The 21,894-nt window shown below is 44.7% G+C and overlaps 1 protein-coding gene and 1 long non-coding RNA gene across 18 annotated transcripts in view; one reads left to right on the top strand and one right to left on the bottom strand.

Moving 5' to 3' along the window:
* The window catches only part of TRIM66 (tripartite motif containing 66), a 61,892-nt gene that overhangs the window by 7,615 nt on the left and 32,383 nt on the right, over positions 1-21,894 (top strand). For 5 of the 17 annotated variants that reach the window (XM_063782724.1, XM_054662052.2, XM_016920309.4 and 2 more), the window contains 2 exons: positions 45-357; positions 20,240-20,343. In XM_063782724.1, the coding sequence (XP_063638794.1) occupies positions 45-357; positions 20,240-20,343 (417 nt within the window). Of the gene's footprint in view, positions 1-44; positions 358-8,352; positions 8,456-8,883; positions 9,004-13,202; positions 13,986-17,567; positions 17,713-19,228; positions 19,407-20,239; positions 20,344-21,894 lie in introns of those variants that run through there. The other 12 variants (XM_063782729.1, XM_063782727.1, XM_063782728.1 and 9 more) reach the window with 8 other exon arrangements.
* On the bottom strand, positions 11,617-13,203 carry LOC107967014 (uncharacterized). The gene is made up of 2 exons (XR_001707128.3): positions 12,639-13,203; positions 11,617-12,066 (listed from the first exon to the last, which is right to left on the bottom strand). It is a non-coding gene; the product is annotated as an uncharacterized LOC107967014 (long non-coding RNA).

The raw sequence follows: 21,894 nt of genomic DNA, 5'->3' as shown, positions 1-21,894 counted from the left end.
TGCTCAAAATAAGTAGATCACTCTGCTTTGTGCTTCACTTACAGGGAGTGGAGCTGGCTCACTCTACACGCTGCTTCTCACCTGAGGATATCAGTGGAAAAGCCCCAGTCCTGGGCACAGGCATGGCTGTGGACATGGGCATGAGCTTTATGGGGCTGCCACTAGCTGGCCAGAAACACTGCCCTAAGAGTGGACAGATGGAGGCCATGGTAATGACCTGCTCATTGTGCCATCAGGACCTGCCAGGTATGGGCTGTCATCTCCTATCCTGCCAGCATTTGCTCTGTAAGGACTGCTTCCAGGGCTTGATACAGGAGCTAGGGCAGATTGCCAAGGCTCATGAGACTGTTGCAGATGGTAAGTACAAAGGCACCACAAGTTCACCTCCCACTACCTAACAGGTCTCTTCCTGTTTCATAGGAACTGAATTTTGGGTGTAGAAAGAATCAGAATTTAAATGCCCAAGGGACACTCATTGCTGAAAGCAATCTTTGGGGGAATCTGTGAGACAGAGTGAATCCTCTTGATGCCTAATATATCTGTTTTGTAAGCTGGAACTTTTCATGTTTGGGATTTCCTTAAATTGGTGGCAGACTAAGAAGCCTGGAAAGGTTTTGATTCAAAGTTTGGCTGCCTCCCCAGACGGAGAGGATGTGTTCTGACTCCCTAAATCTCCAAGGCAGAGAGAGAATGGCTGGCCTCCCAGGGTTAGTCAGGAACAGATTTTGAGTAGAATCACACTGACTAGTGAACTATTCAGTATTTAAGCTGCTGCCCAGCAGGGAGGAGCCTGTGTCTTCCTCCAGAATGTCAGGTTTCCTAGGAAACGGTCTCACTGGGAACTGTGCAGTCACTGGAGACGGGAACCGGGTCCCTTCATTTTATTATTCTAGCACAGGACATGTCACAGAGGTACAGTGAATATCCATTGAATGAAATTATGCAGTGAGAAAGTCAAATAAGTTGGCAACACTTAGAAATACCGTTGTTGATCTTTTCTGTTTGTTTTGTTCTCTGCAGTATTTCCCAAGTGATTTGAAGCACAAATCTAGGCTCTCTGTGAGGCATTATAGCACTGGTTAAAAATGGGGACTTCAAAGTGCTGGGATTACAGGCGTGAGCCATTGCACCCGGCCCACACTCTTAATTAGTGAAATGTTCTCAAGCTGAGGTCCACACACATATTTTCATGAGTCCTGTCCAATAATTTTTTAAAATTAGTGTTTCATTGTGATAATAGAGTTTTAAAAACTATAGTCTGGAATATCTACATATTTAAGCCCTCTGAACCCATGGGCAAGCTACCTTGCCTCTCAGAGTCTGCTGAGAGTTTGGAGTACAGGAGAGATATGATCTATTTTGATTTTTTTACATTAATATATGATTTTTAAACATAAACTTAGTTTTTCCTTAATCTTAATTTTAATTAACAAATCTTACTCTCTTTATAAGTGGCATAAATTTTAACAATGCCATTTAAAGGGCCTTTGATTAATATGCGAACTTAGTTACAAATTTTGTTAATATTGGCTTTTATAAAATAAAATGTAATTTATTTTCTTTGTAAGTACTCCAATTATCTAGCAAATAGGCATTCCTGATTACTTAAAGAACTCTTGAAAATCCAGTGAGTTAAATTTATAAATATGGTGAGTCATAAATATATCTTGAAAGTTCCAGCATTATAGAAAACCAAATACTTAATGTTCTCACTTATAAGTGGAAACTAAAGATTGAGTACATGTGGACGCAAAGATGGCATCAGCAGATACTGGGACCTACTTGAGGGTGGAGGGTGGAAGGAGAGTGAGGGTCAAAAAACTACCTATCAGGCCTGGTGCGGTGGCTCACGCCTATAATCCCAGCACTTTGGGAGGCCAAGGCAGGCGAATCATCTGAGGTCAGGAGTTTGAGACCAGCCTGGGCAACATGGTGAAACCTTATCTCTACTAAAAATACAAAAATTAGCCGGGCATGGTGTTGCGTGCCTGTAGTCCCAGCTACTCGGGAGGCTGAGGCATGAGAATCACTTGAACCCAGGAGGTGGAAGTTGCAGTGAGCCAAGATCGCACCACTGCATGCCAGCCTGGGTGACAGAGTGAGACTCTGTCTCAAAAAAAAATAAATAAATAAAAACAAAACAAGACAGAACAACTACCCATCAGGTACTGTGATTATTACCTGGGTGATGAAATAATCTGTACACCAAATCCCCATGACACACAATGTACCTATATAACAAACCTAAATATGTACCCCTGAACCTAAAATAAAACTTAAAAGAAATAAATGAGATGGTCAGGTTTGGTTCAATTCCAGTGCCTAAGGGCAGAGGAGAGGGCTAATTACTGTTAGTCCCTCAGGCTTAATGCAGTGTTGCTTAACAATCTCTGACCCTGGCCCCACAGCCCTTGGACAGACCTGAGGCCTGAGTGATAGGTGGCTGCCACTAGGGGTTGTGAATAAAATCCCAAAAGGAGTTTTTTTTTTTTTTTTTTTGAGACAGGGTCTCACTCTGTCGCCCAGGCTGGAGTGCAGTGGTGCGATCTCGGCTCACTGCAGCCTCTGCCTCCTGGGTTCAAGTGATTCTCCTGCGTCAACCTCCCAAATACCTGGGACTACAGCATGTGCCACCACACCCAGCTAATTTTTGTGTTTTTAGTAGAGACAGGGTTTCGCCATGTTGGCCAGGCTGGTTTTGAACTCCTGACCTCAAGTGACCTGCCTGCCTCGGCCTCCCAAAGTGCTGGGATTACAGGCGTGAGCCACTGCACCTGGCCCTAAAGGAGTTTTATTAAAATCATGTTGGACAATGAGGATGCAAGGTATTGGGTACCATTGATTTCAGCAGTATTGACAGTATGAAGGATGGTGCCTGTGACTTTACCGTAATTCTTCAGTAATGGTAAATAGCACTGTTGGTATTAGCAGCAATAGGAGATGGCAGTCTCAATGCATCAACATAAGACAGTCTATGCTTTGGACCAAATGATATTGGGCCTCTGCAGCAGTGGTGGCACCTTTTGTCAGCTTTGATGATGGTGCCCTTCATCACTATAGGGATTTAAAGATAGCCACAATTCTTTTCTGCCACCCATCCCACCAAGAGGTGAAGTCTATTTGTTTCCTTTGAATCTGTATTGTTCCTATGACTTACTTTAACCACTGGAATGTGGCAGAAATGTTACTGTGTAACTTCAAAGGCTGGGCCTCAGGAGATCTGCAATGTCTAAGTTTGCTGCTTGGAATATGCCATCTTGGGACTGGGCGCGGTGGCTCATGCCTGTAATCCCAGCACTTTGGGAGGCCGAGGTGGGCGGATTACCTGAGCTCAGGAGTTCGAGACCAGCCTGGGCAACATGGTGAAACCCTGTCTCTACTAAAATACAAAAAGTTGGCTGGGCGTGGCAGCGTGCGCCTGTAATCCCAGCTACTCGGGAGGCTGAGGCAGGACAATGGTGTGAACCCGGGAGGCGGAGATTGCAGTGAGCCGAGATGGCACCACTGCACTCCAGCCTGGGCAACAGAGCGAGACTCCATCTCAAAAAAAAAAAAAAAGAAAAGGAATATGCCATCTTGGAATCCAATCTCCATGCTATGAGCAAGCCCAGGCAGTCACATGGAGAATAGAACTGAGGTTTCTGCCTGACAACCAGTACCAGTTGCCAGCCATGAGTGAGGCTGTTTTGGACTGGGCCATCTCAGTATCCCAGATGACATCACTGAAGCAGAAGAACTACTCAGTCAACCCATGGAATCATTGAAAGTAATAAACTTCTGATGTTTTAAGCCGTGAAAAAAAAAAGTTCCAGCATTGTTGGGTTAATATCTAGAATATATAAAGAACTCCTACAACTCAACAATAAAAAAAAACACCTGATTTTAAAATGGGCAAAAGACTTGAATATACATTTCTCCAAAGATGAAGTACAAATAACCAATAAGCCCAAGAAAAAGTGCTCAACATCACTAATCACTAGGGAAATGCAAATCAAAACCATGATGAGAAACCACCTCAAGTACATTAGGATGGCTATCAAACAAACCAAAAAAATCCCAGAAAATAATAAATGTTGACAAGAATGTAGAGAAATTGGAATATTTGTGCACTGTTGGAGGGAATATAATACAGTGTGGCTGCTGTGGAAAATATGGCAGTTCCTCAGAAAATTAAAAATCAAATTATCCTATGATCCAGCAATTCCACTTCTGGATATATGCTTAAAAGAATTTAAAGTAGGGACTTGAAGAGATATTCGTACACCCATGTTTCTAGCAGCATTATTTGCAGTAGCCAAAAGGTGGAAGTAACCCAAGTGTTAATCAACAGATGAATGGATAAACAAAATGTAGTATATACATATAATGGAATATTATTCAGCCTTAATAAGGAAGGAAGTTCTGACACATGCTACAACATGGATGAAGCTTTAGGACATTTTGCTAAATGAGGTAAGCCTGTCATAACAGGGCAAGTACTGTATGATTCTGGTTACATGAGATGTTTAGAGTAGTCAGCTTCGTAGAGATAGAAACTAGAAAGGTGATTTCTAGGGGCTGGGGGAATGGTGAGTTGTTATTTGATGGGTACAGAGTTTCAGTTTGCCCATTTTTTAATGGGGTTGTCATTGTTATTGTTGAACTGTAGAAGTTCCTTACACATTCTGGATACCAATCTCTTATTAGATATATGATTTGCAAATATTTTCTCCCATTCTGTGAGTTGCTTTTTCATTCTGTTGATAGTGTCCTGGGATGCACAAAGTTTTAAATTTTCATGAAGTCCAACTTATCTATGTTTTTTGTTGTTGTTGTCTGTGCTTTTGGTGTCACATTCAAGAAATCATTGCCAAATCCAATGTCATAAATATTTTCCCCTCTGTTTTCTTCTAGGAGTTTTATAGTTTTAGCTCTTAAGTTCAGGTCTTTGATCTCATTTAAGGTTTTTAATGTGAATGAATTATGCATGTGTCAAGGCTGTGTTTGACTCTAAAAGGAGAACATTAAATTCATATTAATGGTCTGGGTGCTTTGGTGGCTCATGCCTGTAATCCCAGCACTTTGAGAGGCCAAGGCAGGTGGATCACCTGAGGTCAGGAGAAGACCAGCCTGGTTAACATGGCGAAACCCTGTCTCTACTAAAAATACAAAACAAATTGCCGGGTGTGGTGGCAGGTACCAGTGGTGGCAGGCACCAGCTACTCGGGAGGCTCAGGCAGGAGAACCACTTGAACCCAGGAAGTGGAGGTTGCAGTGAGCTGAGATCGCGCCACTGCACTCCAGCCTGGGCGACAGAGTGAGACTCCATCTCTGTCTATATGTATGACAATTACCTGAATCATAGTATTTGTTGCCAAGTTATTCTAATTGCAATGAAGAATAAAAACAAAAGCTTTGGTGTCAGTATATTTGGCCATCTGAGTGTCATTCCTGATCTGCCTGCCATTACTAGCTGTGTAATTTAGGCAAGTTACTTCATCTCTCTGCCCAAGAGGTTTTTTTTGCCTGTAAAATGGGGTTAATGGTGATAGTTACTAACTCATAGGACTGTTGTGAAGATTAAATGAGGACATATACATAAAGCCTTCTGTACTATGCCTCGTTTATAGAAAGAAGGTAAGAAAGGTAAAAAAACAAAAAGTGCTGTTATTTAGAACTTGAGAACATGTAAAATAGGGGGAAAAAGCCTGTTAGATGGAAACATGCTTAATTTGGAACCAGAGAGTCAATTTCTCATATAATATGTATAATATGTGGCATCTTATATTCTTTTTTTTTTTTTTTTTTTCCTGAGGCGGAGTTTTGCTCTTGTTGCCCAGGCTGGAGTGCAATGGCGCGATCTTGGCTCACTGGAACCTCTGCCTCCCGGGTTCAAGCGATTCTCCTCTCTCAGCCTCCCGAGTAGCTAGAATTACAAGTGCCCACCACCATGCCCGGCTAATTTTTTTGTATTTTTAGTAGAGACGGGGTTTCGCCATATTGGCCAGGCTGGTCTCAAACTCCTGACCTCTGGTGATCTGCCCACCTTGGCCTCCCAAAGTACCAGAATTACAGGAGTGAGCCACTGCGCCCAGCTTCTTATATTCTTTAGTAGGTCTTACAGTCTGGCTAGGTCATGGTTACCTTCCACATTTACATTTATGGGTAAAAAGTTGAATAAACTTCCTCTTTTTTTATTTTTTGAGATGGAGTCTCACTCTGTCACCCAGGCTGGAGTGCAGTGGTGAGATCTCGGCTCACTGCAAACTCCACCTCCCGGGTTCACACCATTCTCCTGCCTCAGCCTCCTGAGTAGCTGGGACTACAGGCGCCCACCACCACGCCCGGCTAATTTTTTGTATTTTTAGTAGAGACAGGGTTTCACCGTGTTAGCCAGGATGGTCTCGATCTCCTGATCTGCCCGCCTCGGCCTCCCAAAGTGCTGGGATTACAGGCATGAGCCACCGTGCCTGGCTTAACTTCCTCTTTATTACTTGGAACTATTAGGACCCTATGTGGTGTGGTATTTGTTGGTTTGTGTGTCTGTCTCTCCCCCATGGATATTTATTGACTACTGTGTACCAGGCTATATGGCATTTAGGGTACAGAGATGAAAAGACAGAGCCCTTGACTTCAAAGAGCTCATAGTCTAATGAATGACAGCCAAATAAACAGGTGATAATAATACAGTGAAGAGAAGATTGTTTAAAGTTCAAGCAAAGGATCAATAACTCAGGTAAGTTCTCCACGTACTAGGACTGGCAGATATCAGTTGCCCACTGAATATTTTCTGAAGGGTCAAAAGAATGGCTCCCAAATCAGCTGTCTGATGAAAGGCAGAGCTGTCACCTGTCTCTGGCTAGCCTAGTGAAATACCCAATACCTGAACTTAGATTTCTGGTCTGTAGTTTGAGAAGCCATGTTTGGAGAGAGTTTTTAGTGCAGTCAGTTTGTCCAGCAGAGTAGGAACACAGGCTTTCTGGAACGTTTATCCTCTTTCTGTGAATCTGGGCAGAAATCTGTTTTTTTTTTTTTTAAAGTAAAATGTGGGAGCCGGTAGAGGGATGGCAGGGGAGGCGGATAGAGGCTGAGGAATAAACAAGTTCCTAGCTTCAATGCCTCCAACCAGATGGAGCCACCCTGCATGGGGCTGAGTTCATTTCTATAAACCTGTTTCTCCTACTTGCTGGGCAGAGCCGAGCAGTTGCTATGTTGAATGGAAGAGGGGCTGTGCCTGGGCTCAGGGTCTGTCCAGCTTGTTTTCAACTCTAATTCTTCAACAGAGCCTCCCCAGGGCTGTACTCCTGCTCTGGGGCTTGGAACTGAGGGGATGTCATGAGGTAGGCATCTTCTCATTCAACCAGACGGTGCCTTTCATGTTTGTAACCCCGCAGCCCAACACAGAACATGATACAGGAGAGGAGGTCTTAAGTGAATATTTATAGAATAAATGACTTAATCAATAAAGCCTGGGTAGAAGGCTTTTTTCACGTGTGATGTGTCCCTTTTTGTTCTTCAAGTGGGAGTTACAAAATGCATTTATCAAGCACTTACTGGTTGGCAGACACTGTACAGGCATTATCTTTTGTAAACTTCACAGCAGCCTTATAAAGTAGGTATTAGTATTCCCATTTTATAGATGAAAAATATGAGGATTGGGATATTTATAGACTAAGGTTAACAACTACTGCCCGGTAAGGTCAAATTCAGGTTCACCTGTCTTCAAAGCTTGCGATCGACATTGTGGCACTTTGCTCACGGGGAGAGTCCACGCTCACTTAGAATACCAAACTGATGAGGAGAGTCCATGGAAAATCTTTGAAGAAAGAACAAATCCTGCAGCCTGAGCCAGCAAATATAAATATTTTTTAATTAAAAAAATTTTTAACTGACATGTAAAACTGTATGTATTTACAGTGTACAACATGATGTTTTGAAGTATAGATACGTTGCAGAATGACTAAATCTAGCCAGTTAACATATACAACACCTCACATAGTTATCATTTTGGTGGTGAGAACACTTTACATCTACTCTCTTGGCATCTTTCAAGAATACAATATATTATTAACCATACTTATCATGCTGTACAATGGATCTCTTGAACTGACTCCTGCTATCTAACTTGGATTTTGTATTCTTTCACCAACATCTCCCTAACTACCCTTGCCCCCTGCCAACCACTCTAGCCCCTGGTAGCTGCTCTTTTACTCTCCGCTTTTATGAGATCAGTTTTTTTAGATTCTATGTGAGTGAGCTTATACAGTATTTGTCTTTCCGTACCTGGCTTATTTCACTTACAATGTGCTGTAAGTACAACCATGTTGTCACAAATGACAGGTTTTCCTTTTTTTTAATGGTTGAATAGTATTGTGTATATATATCACATTTTCTTTATCCATTCATCAGTAGACACTTAGGTTGATTCCCTGTCCTGGCTATTGTGAATAATACAGCAGTGAACATGGGAGTGCAGGTATGTCTCTGACATGCTGATTTCATTTTCTTTGGAAATACAGTAGTCCCCTCCCCCCGCATCCAAGGTTTTGCTTTTCAAGTTTTTAGTTACTCACAGCCTGAAAATATTAAGAGATTTTGTGGGGGGGCAGGGGGAAGAGAGAGAGAGCGAGACAGTAGAGGCTGCATTCATGTTGCTTTTATTACAGTATATTCTTATAGTTGTTCTATTTTATTATTAGTTATTGTTAATCTCCTACTGTGCCTAATTTACAAATTAAACTTTATCATAGGTATGTATGCATAGGAAAAATATAGTATATATAGGGTTTGGTACTATCCACTGTTTCAGGCATCTTGGAAAGTAGCCCCCATGAATAAGGGGGGGACTATTGTATACTCAGTATTTGAATTGCTGGATCAAGTGCAAATCTTTAATTAATACAGCCACAGCCTAGCTGAGATTCTCCCCAGCAACTAGGAAGATGGGTCTGCGTCACCTCTCAGGTACTGAGGAGACCAGCTGGGCAAGATCTTCAAAAGCTAATGATGGGGACCAGAGCAAAGGTAGGAGTGTGGTGAGAATACAGTGGCCTAGCCATGCAGTGGGATGGCTGGGTACACAAATGCTAGCTATTGGAATTGGATTTTCTCAGCCAATGAGAATATCTACTTGGGGCTATTTGCTTTTTTGGCTAATTAAGAATGGTCCCAGGTCAAATTCTGTCTGGAAAGTTGGTCACTGAGTACCAAAATGATACTTTAAGTAAATGTAGCAAGCTCTGAAGGGAGCTAACATCCCTGAAACTGACTCTTACCATATGCTGGCTCTGTCTTCAAGGTTCTCAGAGTTGCTGTGGTTTTATTTGTCATTTTAGGAAAGGGAAGAGGGAATTGATTGGATATTTCCTTCCCCATGTGAGGAAAAGGAACATTACTTATTGTTTCTCTTCAAATCAATTAAAAGACAAATCATGGCTGGAAGACTTTGATACTTAGATACAGATTTCAGAATCTACTTGTTTAGTATCTTATTTTTCCCATTTTCAAAGTTGAGGATGTAGCTGGAAGTCACAGACCCTAGAGCTCACCTGGACACTAGCACTAATTGACTGGGCAATTCTAAGCCCTTTCTGGCTTTCAGGGCTAGACTTAATGAGATTTAAGAACACCAAATAACTACCATAGCCCCATGCTTCTTGAAGCTAGTGAAGAGTGACAGCATCCCCCGAACACTACTAATGCTGAAAGGAGGAGCAATCACGGTCCCTCGGTGGGCAGGCCTTGGGACTTTAGGAATATCCAAAGAGAGGGAACTGATGCAAGATGCTACAACCTTAGAGTCAGAGAGGGAAATGACACTTATCTTAATGAGCAGCTCAGCTGCAGGGGTTCTAATGGTCTTGGGTGGGAATGGGAGGCCAGAGGTGAGATCTCAGCTGTAGGAGCCTGGGAGGTGGGTGACTACTCTTTGCTCATTCCAGGTGCTGCAGTGTGTCCAGCCTTGTGAAGTCTGTTGTGGGCAGTAACTCAAGTCTCCCAGGTGAAGGGCAGGCTGCTGAGCTGGGTGTGCAGCAGGTGCAGAAGCTGGAGCCTGGAGCCCTATCAGTGGAGTGGCTTTTTAGTTCATGAACAGTTTCCTCGCCTTAATTGGCTCTCTAGGGCCCTGGGAGTAGCACTGGCACCCCAGAACAGGACCCATTACTGGGAGAGCAATTCCCCCGGTAATGGAAAGGAGGCAGGCTGTGTTTTGGGGGAGGTGCTTGCTGCTGCCAGTGCTGCTTGGAAGGCTATAGCTAGAACAGATTTGCTGAGGGAGGGAGCTCGAGATGGCTGTGATTGATGGATGGGATCTTTGAGGGGCCTCTTGTCTGCTGGAACTTTCTGATTTAAGGGGGAGCGGTTAGGGTTGAGTGCTGTGGAGGCCAAAAGGCAGGGAAGGCCCTTAATCTCCAATCCCTCCTGCATAGATGAAGCATCAGGAGTCCAGGAAGGGCTAGGATCCTGCTGAAAACCACATAATCGGTCACTTGCAGAGCCAGGAAAAAAATCCAGCTCCTTTGCCTGACAGTCCAGGGCTTTCCTGGGCTTGAGGGCCAGTAGAAACTACAGACCCAGAATAGGATGCTGCCCTTGGTTCCCCAAATGACTCTCTGTCTCCAGGCCCAGCTGGAAAAGGGATCAGTGGTTTTGCATGGAGTGTGTCAGTGCATCAGTTTTTGGATTGACTTTAAGATTTGGGATGAAAAGAGACAGAGGTGCTACCTCGGTCAGTGAGGGTCTATCAGATGAAATGAGCCCAGACTCATCCTACCTGTACTTTTTGCATTATACTGTGGGTACTTTCTTGGCACAGAAAGCCTGTTTCACAGCCAGGTGTTTCCTAGGAGCATGGGCTCTGAAGGCTGTGGATCGTGCATCCATCTCCAGCCCCAGCCAGTCACCTGGCTTTCATAGCCAGATTCTGACTCTTGGCTCAGGCCGGCTGTCTGGCTCTTCCTCACAGTCCCTGGATATCTGCCTGACCTCAGTTTATTCCCTATTCTTTCCTACAGTGATATTTTTCCTGACCTCACTTCACTTATTGCTACTGTGATTATGCTTCCAAATCCTCTAGCTTTGACCCTGATCACTCCCTCTGACTCCGGGACTGCACTTCTAGCTCTCTAAAGGCTTCCAATTGCTTGCAGTTTAGAACAGACACTTAGCATGGCCTCCAAGTCTTTTCATAATCTGGTCCCAAACTAATGCTGTAGCCTTACCTCCTGTCATTTCTCTATATGTTGTAGCCTTACAAGACTTTCCAAAGAGACCTCACACTTTCATATCTATAATTCTCCATTTATGATGTTCTTTCCTCCTGAAATGCCTTTTCTTGCTTGAAACATCCTACACAAACTTGAAGGTCCAGCTCAGATGTGACCCAGTTATCAGAACTAGAGTTCACAAAGATGGACGTGGGCTTGGAACAAGCAAAATCCCCGTAATCAGAATTAAACTCCAAAGGGTGAGGCTAGCACAATTTAAGGAGCTGTTGCTTTAGGCCAGATGTCATAAACTTTCTGCATAAGGCTAGATAGTAAATATTTTAGGCTTCATGGGTCATACAGTCTCTGTTACAACTACTTAGCTCTACCATTGTAGCAGAAAAGCAGAAGGCAGCCATAGACAATATGGAAATGAATGGGCATTACTGTATTCTTTATTTACAAGAACAGGCAGTCTATGGTTTTCTGACCCCTGTTTTAGGTTCTGTCTGGGGAAATTGGGTGGTTTGAATCTGTAGGTGACACCAAGTAGGAATAGCTGTGGAGGAACCAGGCAGAGTCAGAAAAATGTGCAAGGGACTCCCAGGTAGGGAATAGTGTTAGGATGAGGCACACGCAGGGGAGGGGAAGGCAAATATTAGAAACAGGAGGGAGTTAATTTTGGCTGGAGTATGGGATGCTTGAAGGAGAGAAGTGGGGATTCTGTTCAGAAAGGAAATTTAGGGCCAAATTGTGAAGGATCTTGATTAAGCTATTCTGTGGACAGTGGAGCCATCGAAGGTTTTTGATCAGTGGAATATGGTCACATATCCTGAGGTCAGGAGTTCAGCACCAGCCTGGGCAACATAGTAAGGCCCTGTCTCTACAAAAAATAGAAAATAAAAAATAAATTAGCTGGTTGCACACCTGTAGTCCCAGCTGCTTGGGAGGCCGAGGCAGGAGGATCACTTGAGCCCAGGAGGTTGAGGCTGCAGTGAGCCATGATCATGCCACCACACTCCAGCCTGGGTGACAGAATGAAACACTGTCTCAAAACAAACAAAGACAAACAAACAAGAAAAAAACAAATTCATGTTGGCCCAGTGAGAAGAATGATTGGAGGAGACAGGACTGGATACAGGAAGACCTGCTGGACAACCGCAGCTGTCCAGGCCATTGGTTCCTGATTGCAGGGCCTTAAACCAGTGCTGGTCTGAATGCCTAAGAATTGTTTGTGATGCGTGCTAAAAATACAGATTCCCAGTCCCACACCCACACACAAGAGATTTGGGTTTGGTAGATTCAGGATTTCTAACAAGCTCTCCAGATTTGGGCATCACTGGTCCAGGCAAGGCAGAATGAGGCCTGATATTAAGAGGGCAAGGATGCCAGAGAAAGGAAGGTATAGATAACATGAGATTTGGCCACTGCTCTCTTCTTCCTCCTGTTACCTACCTCTGTTCATGACAGCCCCTCCACTTGATTCCTTGTTCTTCACACACCACCACTAGCCCCAACATCCTAATTTGCTTGTGTCCTGTCAGTTCTCTTTGAAATGAGTCTTCTTTTGCTTTTTTCCATTTTTACCCTTATTTAGGGTCCCATTAATGCTCAACTACCCTGACCTCCCTGTGTTCAGTCCATCAAGATAATCATAAAGCCCAGCTCAGTCACTCTCCAGAAACTTTTTGGGCTGCCTTTTATTTTAGGATGAAGGTCAAGCTCCTGAGCTTAGCATTCAGGTCCCTTCAGGAGCTTACTCTCCTGCCGGTCTTTCCAAGCACATCCCTGCCACTCCCCCTCATCTGGTTGCTCTGTGCTTTTGAAATTATGCTGTACTTATAGTCTTGCCCCATCCTAATGTCTCCTCCAGTCAACCCTGTTCATCCTTCCCTTTTTCCCTCCCTGCTTGTGTGTGACTGGATCTTCCTGGTGGGTAGAGTTAGCTGCCAAGGGAGACCTCCCAGGACCTTTGTGCATCATAAATGTGTGTCTTCTCCATCCGAAGTCCTAATCCTCTGCTTGTGACGGACAATTGGTCACTATGGCAACTGACTGTGACGTCACAGGATAAGGACTTCAGGTGAAGTGGCAGGAGCAGGTGAGTATGTAGGAGACAGATTTCAATGTCTGTTGAAGGCCCCCCCCCCACACCCTCCTTCAGTGCCGGGGGCATGGAGGGATATCTTGGGCTCCTGCTGTTTTTTAAAATGATGCGGTGAGAGTGTGTGCCTGGCATCTGCGTGCTGCAGCAGTGTGGGGCTGACAGAGTGTGTCAACTTGAGCTCTGGCTGTGCAGGCACCGCTGCTGCGTGAGCCTGTTATTCCATTCTGGATTGCTATTTTGATACCCAGATTGCATCATTCTTCCTACGTATAAACAGGGGGTCCCCAGGGCCCTGCAGCTACTCACTTCACCACCAACACTGTTGTTGTGATGAGCTCTATTTAAATGAGCTGCCGGATCGGGGCAGGTTCCAGCCACACATGAGCACTGTCATTTTGGGGAACATGGAGGGCTGAAGGATTTTTGGATGGAGTCCTAAAAGGCTGAGAGTGCTGTCTCCCGAGCTGTGCAGAGGGCGACAGAGCTAGTTCCTGAAAGTTGAAAATGTCGTTTTCTTCCTTCTGAGCTTCTATTCCAAGGCACCCAGAGGATTAGGAAGGAGATGCAGCTAGGAAGAGAGTCGCCTCTTTGAGGTCTCCCTCTTGCTGTTCAGTTTGGGAAAATTGCTGCAGAGCCTTCGAGATAAACAGAAACAGGAGGAGTCAACCAAGCTCTTTCTTGCAAGAGTATCTCAGGTGAGCTAGAGAAATGCAGCCCTGGCTGAGGATGCATCAGAGAAAGGAGGAGAGGATCCAGGCTGCTCCCCTTACCCTATCCAGTATCCACTCCCCGAGGCTTAGGCCTTGCAGCCTGCCTGGCTGCAGCATGCAGGGTGGGTGTTCCTGGGCGCTTGGTAAGCACCATCCTCTGGGACCTGTGGTGGTCTCACCTGTCGCTTCTCTGACTTCTCTCCCAGTGTTGCTCTAATCACGGCAGCAGGGCCACAGATAAGCCTGCTGGCAGCTGGGGCAGAAGCAGCAGTCACTTTAGGGGTGACTTGGACAAAAATTTGTCTTTCTAGCAGGGTCTGGGTATTTGGGGATTGGGTGCAACATGTTTCTTGAAGGTGGTGCTGCTCTGAGTGGTGGGTTGGAGGAAGCCTTCAGGGGCTGTGTGGTGGGGGCCTTAGCTGGTGCTCCTGGTGCTCAGTAGACTGGGGCTGCCCGGGGGTGGGAGGGCAGAACTGTTAGTGAGGATGTCCAGCCTGCCAGAGGATACAACTAGAGTGTTTTTTCTCGTTGCTTAGTGTCTGACAGAGGCATAGGGAGGTAGAGCATCTTACCTGTGGCTACAGAGGTAATCAGGGACTGCTTAGTGGTTCACGGTATCACCTATGTTATACAAGGGCCATGTGATTTTAGCTAAGCTCCTCCCTGTCTCAGGGCCTCCATGTCATCATCTGTGTGGTGGGGAATTGGCTGGATGAACAGTGAAGCTCTGTCCAGCTTTGGGTCTACGGGTTGGAACTAGCAGAGGAGCATCAGGCTCCTCCAGTGGATGCTATTGCTCTGTTGGGATCAGAGCTCGGACCCCAGCTTCAAGTTGCCTGGAGCCCTGGACAAGAGCTGTGGAATGAAGGCTTCCTAACCCTCAGAGGATTGCTTAGCATTGGCCTCAGGCTTATGCAACGAGTGTGTCCTCACTTGGTGGCCTAAGCTGACCCGATACCAGCTTTCTGAGACCTCTTTGGGATTTCTCTCCTCCCCTACCTCTCTGGTGTCCGTGTTGCATTGGCCCTGCTGTTCATGTCTGAAACAGACATGTGTGGGCCCCACTTCCTTGCTGCCTCACTAAGTCCTAGGCTCAGCACATGTTCTAGGTCCCAGCAGCGGTCTTGGTAGTGCCAAACCTCAGGCTGCACTCTAGGCCTGCTCATGGGTCCTGCAGTTGAGCTGTGGGAGTCTGGCTCCCAGCTCAGTGCCAATCCCCGGGTACAGGGATATCAGGTCACTACCTGTCTGTTGGGAATCTGCCCTTTTCTCTGCCAGAGGGGAGCTACATCACAGCTGAATTCAGAGTCTTTCCTAACTTCTTAGAGTCTCTTTTTAAAGCGGGGTGAGCCTGCCTTTCTCAGCTGCATGATACAGGAGACAGCTATCAGGCTCAGCCACAGGGGAAGGGGATGCTCTCTCTAAGGTGCTGGGTCTCAAACTTGGTTGTACATTGTATTCGCCTGGGGAATTTTTTACACATGTAAAGTGCCTGGTTCAGAGAGTGGTGGTGTACACATGAAAATTTATCCCACACCTCTCAAGGACCAGAAGTGTTTGCACTTGTGACAGATGGACTAAATGTCCTCCATTTTCAGAGCTGCTCTCCTAGGCTCCTAAGTTCTCAGGAACACCTCTGGTGCCTGTGACTTCCTCATTCTGGAGGCAGAAGCCCCACATCTCCTGAGGATAATCATGTGGACTTGGGGCCACTATATATAGACTGTCTCTATATTTCTCAGAATCAGTGTTCTTATATGTGAAACACAAGAGTAGGGCTGTCATTTGAATAATAATTAACTGAATAAAATAGAAAAAAGCATGATATCTAAATAATATTTTATGTGCAGTGTGATTTAAATATGTATTTATAACTAAACTAATATTAAATATTGTTAAGTAGATGTTTGATTATACATAGCTCTAAGAGTTGATATATGCCTTGTCTAAAGTAAAACTTTGTTTTGATATCCTCATTAAAAGATGGAGAATCTCTTTAAAAATAATAAAAAGTCAAGGTTGACACAGCTCGATGGGGTTAGGGACTTCGTGAGGGAAGAGAAGAATTTCTGGACAAAGGTGTTGTGACACAAAGGGAGTGCATGTCCTTTGGATCCACTCTGGGGCCCGCAGCCTCCCTGGGACAATGCCTGCACCACTGTGATGGTTCTCCACCTCTGCTCTTTGCTGCACAGCCCCTCTTAGAGGTCTAATCTCTTAAATCCAGGATTCCTTTCAACTACGATCTTGTTCCCTGACTTTCTGACAAGGCTGATAGCCAGGGTGCCATTTGGCTGTCTGTTCCTTCCTATCTTGCCCAAGAGAATATTTTTTTTTAATTTTTTATTTTAATTTTAATTTTTTTTGGAGACAGAGTCTCACTCTGTCGCCCAGGCTGGGATGCAGTGGCATAATCTCAGCTCACTGCAAGTTCCGCCTCCTAGCTTCAAGCAATTCTCCTGCCTTGGCCTCCCGAGGCTGGGATTACAGGGTGCCCACCACCACGCCTGGCTAATTTTTGTATTTTTAGTAGAGACTGGGTTTTTCTATGTTGACCAAGCTGGTCTCGAACTCCTGACCTCAGGTGATCCTCCTGCCTTGGCATTTCAAAATGTTGGGATTACAGGCATGAGCCACCGTGCCTGGCCTCCAGGAGAAAAAAACGTCTGGCTGCTGTAGGCAGAGTAAATGGGTTGGATAATTTGTACTCCCCTGCATTCCTATTCCCTCATTTTAATGGTGTAGAAAGTAAGGTTGAGTGAAAGGGGGTGACTTACCCAAGGTTACATAGTTAGATACTGCCAGCCCTGGGCCTAGAACTCATATTTTTAAATTAAAAGCTTTTCCCAAGCCCCACACCTCTGCTTTCCTTATAAACCTGCACTGGCTTTTTTTCCAGAAAACTTCCAGGTGGCTTCTTACTACTTTCAGTGCTGTGAGTGCAAGGAGTACACATGGAACACACAAACTCCCTAAAAATGCAGTCCTCTGCCAGGCACAGTGGCTCATGCCTGTAATCCCAGCACTTTGGGAGGCTGAGGTGGGTGGATCACTTGAGGTCAGGAGTTCGAGATCAGCCTGGCCAACATGGTGAAACCCTGTCTCTACTAAAAATACAAAAATAGCCAGGTGTAGTGGCAGGTGCCTGTAATCCCAGCTACTCAGGAGGCTGAGGCAGGATAATTGCTTGAACCCAGGAGGCGGAGGTTGCAGTGAGCCGAGATTGTGCTGCTGCAGTCCACCCTGGGTGACAGAGCAAGACTCCACGTCAAAAAAAAAAAAACAACAACAAAAAAACAGAAATGCAGTCCTCATTTACCATCATCAACTAGATTCTTAAAAACTGTGACTTTAAGCAAAACAATGTACAGCAGTTCCTTAAGTAAACATCCTTTTGTTATAACGTTGATGAAAAAAACTGGTTTCATTATATGTCATCATACTTAAAGTTGCCGTTTCCAAGAACCTATCACTGATGTTAAGTGAGGACTTACTCTATAATTGTTCAATCTGCTAAAAACCAGGTAATATCCTTTAATACCAACTGTGGTTTATTTTTGTGTGCAGACATATGAACAGGTATTTAAAATGCAATGTGATATTCGTTGTACTGGAAGGATGTTCAGGGTGCTGCGGGAACCCAGAAGAGGGACTAATTAACTCATCCCGGGGGAAATTAATCCTGCTGCTCAAAGGTGGAACATTTGAACAGGTATGAAAGGATGAATAGGAGTTTATCTGAAAAGGAGAGGGGCAAGAAAGAGTATTTCAGGAAGAGGAAACAGCATTTTTCACAGACACAGAGTTGTGCAAAAGTTTGGTGTATTCAAGAGATAGCAGAGATGTTGGGCATGGCAAAAACACAGGTTGTATGTTAGGCAAAGCTAAAGATGAGATTAGAGAGAGATAAGGTCAATTTGCAAGGGGCATTGAATGCCAAGCTGAGGACTTTGGCTTTAAGGCCAAGGGAGCAGAGGATGTGTGATGAGGCCTTGTTTGACCTATTCAGTTCTTTCTCTTTTTTCATTCTGCTCGTGAGGCCATGTTACAATGACTGATGTTTGGGCATCTGGTACCAGGGACGTCTTGTGGAAGTCGTTTTCAACAATTAGAGCAGCATTTCTGTCCTGCTGTAGATGAGGAGGTCACCTCAGGGTGAGCCAAGTGGAAGAGAGGGACAGTAGCCTTATTCCCTTGGATGATGTCACCTGTGGAGAGCATCCTTCTCCACCTCTGGCCATTGTTCTTGACAGGCAGGAGAATATGCAGGACATTCCAGATACAGTCCTGTCATTAACACCCATGGCTCTGCAAAAACTCAGAAAGTTTTTCTTTTCTTTTCTTTTCTTTTTTTTTTGGTGGGGTGAGGGAGTATTAAACTATTATTTTTCATGATTTTGTGGATTTCTGTTTTCCTGGGATGTATCAGTTAGCTTTTACTGCATAACAAGCCACCTCTAAACTTTGTGGTTAAAACAACTAAACGTTATTTATTTTATGATTCTACAGTTTGACTGTTTGGGCTGGGATTCGCTGGGTAATTCTTCTGGTTTGGCCTGGGCTTAGCTAATTATGACTGTGTTCACTCTTGCATCTCTGTTCAGCTAGTGGGTTAGTTGGGGCTGGCTGGTCTATGATGGCCTCAGGTGGGATGCCTGAGACAACTGAGAACTCTCTCTGCATGATCTCTCATCTTCCAGCAGTCTCAATGCCAGGTTAGATTTTTCACATGGCACTCTTAAAGTTCTAAGAACAAGAGCAGAATTATATAAGGCCACTGAGGTCTAGGCTTGGAGAACTTGTCACTTTTGCTGCATTCTGTTGGCCAAAGAAAGTCACAAGGTGAGCTTAGATTCAAAGGGCAAAGGATCCTACCTCTTTTAAAAATTAAAAACTCATCACTGACCTGAAGCTCATGGAGAGTCTTACCTTTTGATGGTAGGATTGCAAGGGTATGGATGCAGTGAGGGGAAGAATTTGTGGCCATTTTTTGAATCTACCACTCAAACTAACTTTCGTCACCAGAGAGTTGGTAATTGAGTTTATTGCATTACTGTGAATAGGATATGAGGAATCTTTTGAACTCCAAAGTTGACATTCATGGAGGACCATGTGATTTCTGAAGTTTTATCTAATTTAATGTGCACAGCAACTCTTATTTTCCCTATTTTACATATGAAGAAACTGGGGTACAGGGCAATTAAGTGAGATTAAGTGTTTTGCCCAAGGTCATTGGCTGGTAAGCCTGGTATTTGGACTTACATTTGTCTGACTATAAGTCTGGAGCAACTGCCATCATATCATTCTTTCGTATTTTGAAGAGGAGACAGAGGAGATTGTAGCGGTACTGCTGCATTCACTGCCATAGCCAACCCTTTTCCAGATCACCCTCATCCCTGGACACAGGTACCTTGCCCTACTCCAGAGGCTCATTTTCTTGTTCCTAGTAGGTTGACTGCCCTTGCGGTGGGCCGGCAGAATCACTGTGGTCTCCAGGGTGGGAGTCTTCTGCTGCTTTTATAGTCCAGAAGCCCACTATGCTGAAGAATATGTTAGAGACTGATGTATTTCTCTGGGGAGAGATTGTAGGTCAAGCTGTTCATAGGTAAAATATACATATATATGATGCATCTAACTTGGACTATGGGGAGAGAGCCCTCCAAAAGACCTCTGAGCCTCAGAGGCAGACTGACTGGTATATGCTGTACTAAGAGAAAAATACCTCCTAGATGAGCGGGCAGGGAGGCCTTGCCTTTCTCTGACTAAAGCCTTCTGGAGGCTGTAGCTTCGAGATCTTCCAAGTCATCCTGCTATGTGGTAACCTTAATGACCTGGAACTGTGCCCAGACTAAACTGACTCTGGATCTTGGCTAGTGATGGGAGCTGTGCTCTCAGGGATGTGGAATGAGGAATGGGAGCAGCAAGAAGGCACCTGATTGTCAGAACCAAAGCAGGGTTGGGCCTGTAGTAGCATGGTTTATGGGGCGGGGAGGATGGTAGGACCAGGTAAAGACAAGAATGTGAGGAGACCAGATGGTCTGTAGGGAAGGCCCCAATGGGATGGTCATGTTCAGGGTACCCACATACTAAATGCAGGCTATGGCATCAAGTGTAGTTCATTTTGGCACACATGGGTATTGCCATGTATCTTGGTGTTGTGTATTAGAAAGCCTTATGTCCAGGCCTTAGTTATAATCAGCCATGTTGCCCTGACTCTGCTATCTTTCTTTCTTGCACAGAGCTCATCTCCTGTCCTGGGTGTGAACGAGTATATCTTACCAGGGATGTAACTGAACATTTTTTTCTGCATTGTGTTCCTACTGAGCAACCCAAGATGGCCAGGGTAAGTCAGGACAAGGAAAGAAGCAGCTGATCTTTTTCAGAAATCTGTGAGGCCCCTGTCCATAAGTCTTCTATCCATCCATCACTCCATCATCTGATTTGTTACTTCTCCATCAGTTTTCCTAATCATCCATCCATCCATCTAGAAGAAAATAAAAATGCATGAGTTGGGGGAAACAATGAGGGGGTTTTCTATTAAGTGAAAATTATTGACTTTTTTTTTGTGTCAATCCCTTTAGCAGAAGGTGAATGTAAGTTAAGGTATATTAAGAGTTGCTTACTGTCTATATAATTATTTTTTTCTCTCTTACAGCTCTTGCTGAAAAATACCAGTACTGGGCTTTTGTTTTATTTTTTTAATCATCCTGAGTTGAAATTCATGTACCAGCCTGGATTAAATGGGTTTATTAACCTTGCCTGTATTTAACAACTATCACCTTTTTCCTGAGTTTCTTAAGGAAATTTTTATCACTTATTGGCCGGCGGCCCTTCTGTTCCTCTTTCCACTAGTAAATTACTAATTTACTAATTTACTTACTTGTTCCTGTATCTGATTTGTGTTGAATGTCTCACATGTGCCAGGCCCTGTGCTGGATATTAGGGAGATCGACCCATATACTCTACATTCAAGGAATTCATAGTTTAATTAGTAGAACTTTCAGAATTCACATCAGTTTGGTGGCCTCTGTGATTCAGACACAGATAGGCCAACTTTTCCAAATCTCCCCTTCTCTTGATGTTTTATAATAGCCCGGGCAAGATATTTGCTTACGAAATGAATGAACATTTGGACTAGGAGAGGCCTAGGTACCCTCAGATCAGGCAGAGCCCAGGTGTGGGAGCACAACTCTGAACGCTGGTCTATACTTGCCCTTCCTTGGTTGCATTTGACCATCTTGCTGTGTACTCCCATATGTGGGCTTTCTCCTCTCTGAAGCACATTGAATTTCCTGCTTTTGCCAGTGCTTTCCGTCTGTTACAACATTTTCCTCCCTTATCTGCCTGGTGAACCTACTTGTCATTCAGTATCCAGCTCAAATGTTTCCTTTTTGTAAAACTTTTCCTAGAGTTCCAGGAAGGCTTCCTTTGCTTCCTTAGCATGTGTTGCATCCTTTTAATTACAGCATTACTCAGTTAATGTGTACCATCCTGTGTGCTGTGGATAGCGTGAGATCAGATCCTTGGCTTACGCATCTGGGTATCCTTAGCTTCAGCACAGGACTTGTGTGAACAGCCCCTGAGACAGCTGCTGCTGCTGCTGCTGCTGCTGCTCCTTCTCCTCCTCCCTCCCTCCCTCCCTCCTTCCCTTCCTCCTTTTCCTTCTGCTCCTTCCCCTCCTCCTCTCCTCCTCTTCCTCCTCCTCCTTCTTCTTCCTTCTCCTTTTCCTTCTTCCTCCTCCTTTTTTGAGACAGGGTCTTCCTCTGTTGCCCAGGCTGGAGTGTAGTGGTACGATCTTGGCTCACTGCAGCCTTGACCTCCTGAGCTCAAGCGATCTTCCCACCTCAGTCTCCCTAGTAGCTGGGACTACAGGCATGTGCCACCACTCCCAGCT

This window comes from Pan troglodytes, chromosome 9 (genome assembly GCF_028858775.2).
Source record: "Pan troglodytes isolate AG18354 chromosome 9, NHGRI_mPanTro3-v2.0_pri, whole genome shotgun sequence".
NCBI lineage: Eukaryota > Metazoa > Chordata > Mammalia > Primates > Hominidae > Pan > Pan troglodytes.
Note: the sequence above shows the minus strand (reverse complement) of the source record. Positions and strands in the feature narration are given on the sequence as shown.